Here is a 5,297-nt window from a genome sequence, read left to right as displayed (position 1 = left end):
GAGATGTTACCGGAGATATCAGAAAAAAGTCTGTGATCTGCCAAATGTTTTTCTTAACATGTCAAAGCAGTTCAAGCCGGCATGGAATGAGACAGTGCGAGATATTTCAATCTTTGAATCTCGATATATGTTTCATTAGGGGTATCGTATCGAACGTTTCTTGGCCGCATAATCTGGGAAATTTAAGGGCAGGTTTAAGTTGATCGTAAACGTTCGGCGAGGAGACCCTCCCTCTGATGAGATTATTCCGCTCCACCATTGTTGATATAGCACCAGTGAAATAGTTGAAAGTAGTATTCGCCTATATCACGAACTAAGATAGTCCCAGTATCCTCTCAACCAAACCACAGCCTCTCCATTAACAAACATGGTTTCTGCAATTGCTGTACCTCACATCCATTTTGGTTAATTCATTTTTGTCTTATGATCTTATTGCTTTTCAATACTGCTCATCTGCTCATGACCATGTCATGTGACTCGTGCTTGACCCCGGAACTTCTACTTACACTATATCTCGCCATGTATTCCGAGTTACCGAACACTTTGACAATTCTATCACTACCTACTACGACCAATGTGGTCTAATTTTTTGCCATCGGAAATTGATTGACACACTCGACACACCGGTAGTTAAGTAAAGTCACCAAATGACAGGTTGCCAATCATTTTGACCCTCAGTACCGAAGCTTGTCCTTCTCCTTACTCTACACGGAAATAAATCACAATGTCTAGCTCAGGAAATACACATGACCTTTGTCCCTCTCTGCATCTAGATAACTCTAGTCATTCTACGACATCCATCTCAAACTCAAAATAGAGACTATCGATTGATAGAAGGTTAAGAGAAGATTGTCGAATAGCATTTCAGTGGATTTGTGCACGACAGGTGTACGCTATCTTTTACTAAAAAAATTCTGACGGTGGCTTTTCAGGTACTGGAATTCTGTTACTGAGTAGCGACTCAATGACAAATAGTGATGTCTGTCAGTTAGCCAAGTGCTTCTAGTGGCACCTTTTCTTTTCCTGCTGGTTAATACGATGATGGAAATGGCGTTTGTAAGTTTCTTTCTTGTCATGTCATGTCAATTTTTGGTTAATTCATTAGGAAAATCTTCCCCTTGAAAGTCTAACCCCCAGTTACTGTAGATCTCGACAAAGCACTGCCATGTGAAAATTCTCATGCAGCGAGGGATTTTGCAGTGATATGAATGGTATCTGAAAAATAAGCTCGGCCAGCCCTTGCAGTCGGAGAATTTCCTGCCTTTTACATATTAATGCTCAGTGCTAGTAATGTATAACTGTGCTTATATGCCGTGAGCGAACAATTAGCAAAGCTCCCACTTTGAGGCCTAGACATCACATGCTGGTGAAGGACTCGTATAGAAAACTCAAATAACAATGATCCAAATGTATTGATGTCTGACTGAGAAATTTCAATGACGTATTGTATTTATGATGATTCTCTCCCTTCTATATGGCTTCTATGCAGGTGGGTGTTGCAGATTTGGATCTGAGACAACAGAACACATACTAATCCACAACCACGCAACAGTACATAGCACATTCTACTACCCCCTGACCCTCAGAAAGTAACAGCGGGGAGGACGAATACCACGAATACCGGTGAGTAGAGGAATTTTCAAGGGTTGCTTAAGTGCGGCGAAGTGATCGACGACTTTGAAAGCGGAAGCATGGAAGATACGCATAAAATTGTGCAACACTGGAAGCGGAATACGAATATATATATGAAAACGTGAATGTGTACCCGAAAAGATTAGTAAGAAAAACGGAACAGGGGAAAGATTGAGCGAACAAGTGAGCGATCAACGTGGGTATGCATGCGTGATTGAAAGTGGACGCACGGCACGAGAGATTTTCACCCAAAGGCAAATTTTTTGGGGTTCTATCTGCAATGTGTGTGTGCGTGCGTGCCTTTACAATTTGCAGTACAATGTACAATACGAATGAATACTCGATTTAACAATTGAGCTATGTAGGTAGATGTAGGTATTCATTATAAGAAGCGAAAATATAGTAAGAATTAAAAAAACATTAACAAACACGCTCGCGTGTAATTTTACATGCGAGCGTGATCTGATAGTCTGTGATTGACTCCGCTGTGCTCATGCCAACTCGGTTTCATCAAATAGCCCAAATGTACAAGTATGGTATCTGTTGCTGTCCATCCCAAATCCAATATACCCATGTTATCATACATTTCCAAGGTTCCTAATAATACCTCAGTGTGGTAACCTTCCCTTTCACTTGTGAGAAGCATGTAAACCCCCAGAAGCCCAATCTAATTTAAACAAAAGAAGTCGTATAATTAATGCGATACCAAAAAGTCGTAGAATTAATGCAATACAAGTGCGAACGTAAAAAAGGAAACAAAACTAAGAACGAAAACCGCACACGACAACTCCCTCTCTAGAACCTTGGCTAGAGAAGTCATGTCTGTAACAAAAAAAAGTGCGTCTTCAATGCTGCAAAATGTAATCAAGTAAAAAGAAGCGAAAGAATTAATAATGTTCTTGGCTATGACGCTCTTCCTGGCGCGAAGGCCATCCTTCGTTAAATGCAGATGCGGCTCTGGGACTTAGTCCTGGCTCGCTGTTGCAGAGACTCATGGGACTCTGTCCCCCATCTGCAGAGTGCATTCGGTTGTGATGCGATCGAGCAGCGTTTTCTGCACGAGCGCTATTTTGAAGAGCGGGCAATTTACGACGACGGGCATTGATGAACCAGTTGGAGATTTGGTCTGGGAATGTTTGTTAGTATGATGTTTAAGAGAATGATTGGGGGGTTGGATGGCTACTCACTCAATTGGAGACCCGTTTGTCTCATTAATAATTGCTTCTCTTCTTCATTTGGGTAGGGATGTTCGAGGTGGTTGATGAACCAGGTTGTCAAGATATCTGTGGTTGGTTTTGGGAGATTTCCTCGACGCTTGCGAGGTTTTGAGTCGCCCATTTCTTGGGCTTGGTAGGGAGTTGGACTGTAGCTTCCTGCGTGGTGTCTGTTGGTGAATGGGGTTTGACCTGGATGGTGAGGGAAAGTTGCAGGTTGGGGGTAACCTTGGTCTCTGGGTTGGTGGTAACCGTAGTCCGATCGTGAAGGGGCGTATTTTTGTTGGTGGTATGAGCGGGAAGCCTCCAATGAATACTCGCTTCTTGGGTACTCATTTATGGGAGGGTACTCGCCATGTGATCGTTCTGCTGGGTTCTGGGAGTATGTTCGTTCGTAAGATCGGTCGGGTGTGCTAATACTTGGGAGGCTTGGGCGGTATGTCGTACTCGATGGCTCAGAGATTGGAGAATGGAATGGTGGTCTCGAAGTGTGGTGATCTTGATTCTGGGCTCTGCGTTCTGGGATTGAGAGAATAGGTTGCTCTCGTCCAGACCTTGAAATGTAAGGGCTCCCATGGCTAGAATGAACTCTAGACTCCCGATGGGCATTCGAGGAAACTGGCGAAGAGTTTGCACTGTGATACCCGTAGGTCGCTGTCATTGGGCTTCGACCACTGCTAACTGACTGATATCTCTCCCGTTGCTGCTGGCTTTCCTCGTCATAGTAATCGTCGGATAGTCTCATTCTCTTGTTTGACCCAGGAGATGTGTTTCTTTCTGTTGTGATGGGAGAAAATGATGTAGCATGTCTGTACTCGGATTCAGTAGGTCTTTCCTGGCTCTCAAATCCAGCAAACATCTAGTTGGAGGTCAGTACTGTCCTGAAGGGCAACCTAGAAGATTCACTTACTGTTCGAATGGATGGAAGTGATTCTCCAACATTGGCCATGCGTGGTTTTGACCTCATCTCCACAGGTTCAAGGCCACGCCAATCCGAGCCAGAAAATACATGAGGTTTCTGTAATAAAGCCATGGTTGAATGTGTCTCCCGTGGGTTTGTATCTTGCGTGTAAGATTGGTCTGGTGTGTGAAAGTTCATTTCAAAGTGTTTGCCCGATATGGCTCTGTGTAAACAAGAAAGATAAATAGAGAGTGGTATTGATTATTCTTATATGATATTAGTGAGAGTATAACTTGTTGACATTAATGATTGAAGTATGAAATGAAAGTGTGAAAGGATGATTCGATTGCAATAATTGCCGACTGGACATTTATACCAAGATGCCCGAACCCTCAAAGTTCAAACTAAACAATTAGGAAGCTGCAATGGCCCATCAAAGACTTACCAAGATTAGGACCAAGACTAGATCGACCACTATAAATGGCAGAATCAAAACCCAAAATTCAGTTATGTAAACAATAGTGCTTCCAGAACGATAAGTTTTATGGGTATCTTGCTTAGATGCAAATCTTTTATGTTCCAATGGTAACTCGAATGTTTCCTGAAGGCTGACCTCGAATTAGACTACAGCGACTGGTGACGTTACTCTTCGGATACTGGGATTCAACTAGGAATATTTGATGGCGATATTGGTAAAAAAGGGAAAGGATCGAAATAGAGTTCTTGCAATGAACCGTATGTAGATTTGGTGTGTGCGTTGTGATAAATAGTAATCCCACTTTAGCTCGAGTTGATATAAAACATATTTTGACTTTAAAAAAAATGGAATGAGGACTGAAGACTCTTAAGTATAATAGATTAGTTGAAGAAGGTAGATCAACGGGCCGCTGCACAGCTGCCGAAATGGGATTTCCATAGAAGGCTAAGAGGATGGAGGGACAGGATCAAAGTGTCAGGGGTGTTTCCCACAAGAGAATACCACAGTGTCAGAGGTGGAGCTAATGTCCGTCCGAGGTTTGTGCTTTGGTAAAGAAGGGGGTAGGTGAGGTTAGGATAGCCTCGTCGATGATGCTACATGGAATCTGCTTGCGTCAATCCAAAAGAAAGAATAAGAACGGTTATAAATCAGTAGATGTCTAGTGTGGCTTTTCCCTGGAGAGTTCCAAAAAGGTTCCAGGTGTATGAGTTGCGAGTAATGGAATTAGAACTAAGGAACCCTTGATATCATGTATGACTGACTGAAGTTTTGTGTGGTAGGTTCTATCCAGTATGTACCTCTGAAGAAGGATAACAGGGAGATGCAAAGATAGTGTTCGCCGCAATGGAGGAGCTGCATCCCACGAGCTAGGTTCTAAGTCAAGTGCCAGCGTCACGATGCCGGGGTCTTTTTTTTTTACACTTACGCTCTTCAACCGTGCAGCTCTGCAGCCGCTATATTTCCCGGTGGAAACATTCCATGTTATTCAATACCGAGCAGGGGGATGTTCCAAACCTGCAACTTTCCTGCACCTTATCGAACGAATGATGAAGGTCAAGGTGACAATTGACGA

The 5,297-nt window shown here is 43.0% G+C and overlaps 1 protein-coding gene across 1 annotated transcript; it reads right to left on the bottom strand.

The window, feature by feature from the left end:
* Positions 1-1,038: 1,038 nt before the first annotated feature.
* On the bottom strand, positions 1,039-4,532 carry EAE97_011237 (uncharacterized protein). Its single transcript, XM_038881752.1, has 4 exons — positions 4,193-4,532; positions 3,757-4,013; positions 2,820-3,705; positions 1,039-2,758 (listed from the first exon to the last, which is right to left on the bottom strand). Exons 2-4 carry the CDS (start codon positions 3,943-3,945, stop codon positions 2,520-2,522), a joined length of 1,314 nt encoding a protein of 437 aa, XP_038727484.1. The 5' UTR covers positions 3,946-4,013; positions 4,193-4,532; the 3' UTR covers positions 1,039-2,519.
* Between the last annotated feature and the right edge of the window lie 765 nt (positions 4,533-5,297).

Source organism: Botrytis byssoidea, assembly GCF_014898295.1.
Source record: "Botrytis byssoidea strain MUCL 94 chromosome Unknown BBYS_034, whole genome shotgun sequence".
Classification (NCBI taxonomy): Eukaryota; Fungi; Ascomycota; class Leotiomycetes; order Helotiales; family Sclerotiniaceae; genus Botrytis; species Botrytis byssoidea.
Note: the sequence above shows the minus strand (reverse complement) of the source record. Positions and strands in the feature narration are given on the sequence as shown.

What these genes read in the sequence shown, in the direction of transcription:
- EAE97_011237 (XM_038881752.1), bottom strand. Translation starts at nt 3,945, where the DNA reads ATGAACTTTCACACACCAGACCAATCTTACACGCAAGATACAAACCCA. An exon ending in CACTTCCATCCATTCGAACA is followed by an intron (nt 3,706 to 3,756) that starts GTAAGTGAATCT and finishes ACCTCCAACTAG; the next exon opens with ATGTTTGCTGGATTTGAGAG. An exon ending in ACAAACGGGTCTCCAATTGA is followed by an intron (nt 2,759 to 2,819) that starts GTGAGTAGCCAT and finishes AAACATTCCCAG; the next exon opens with ACCAAATCTCCAACTGGTTC.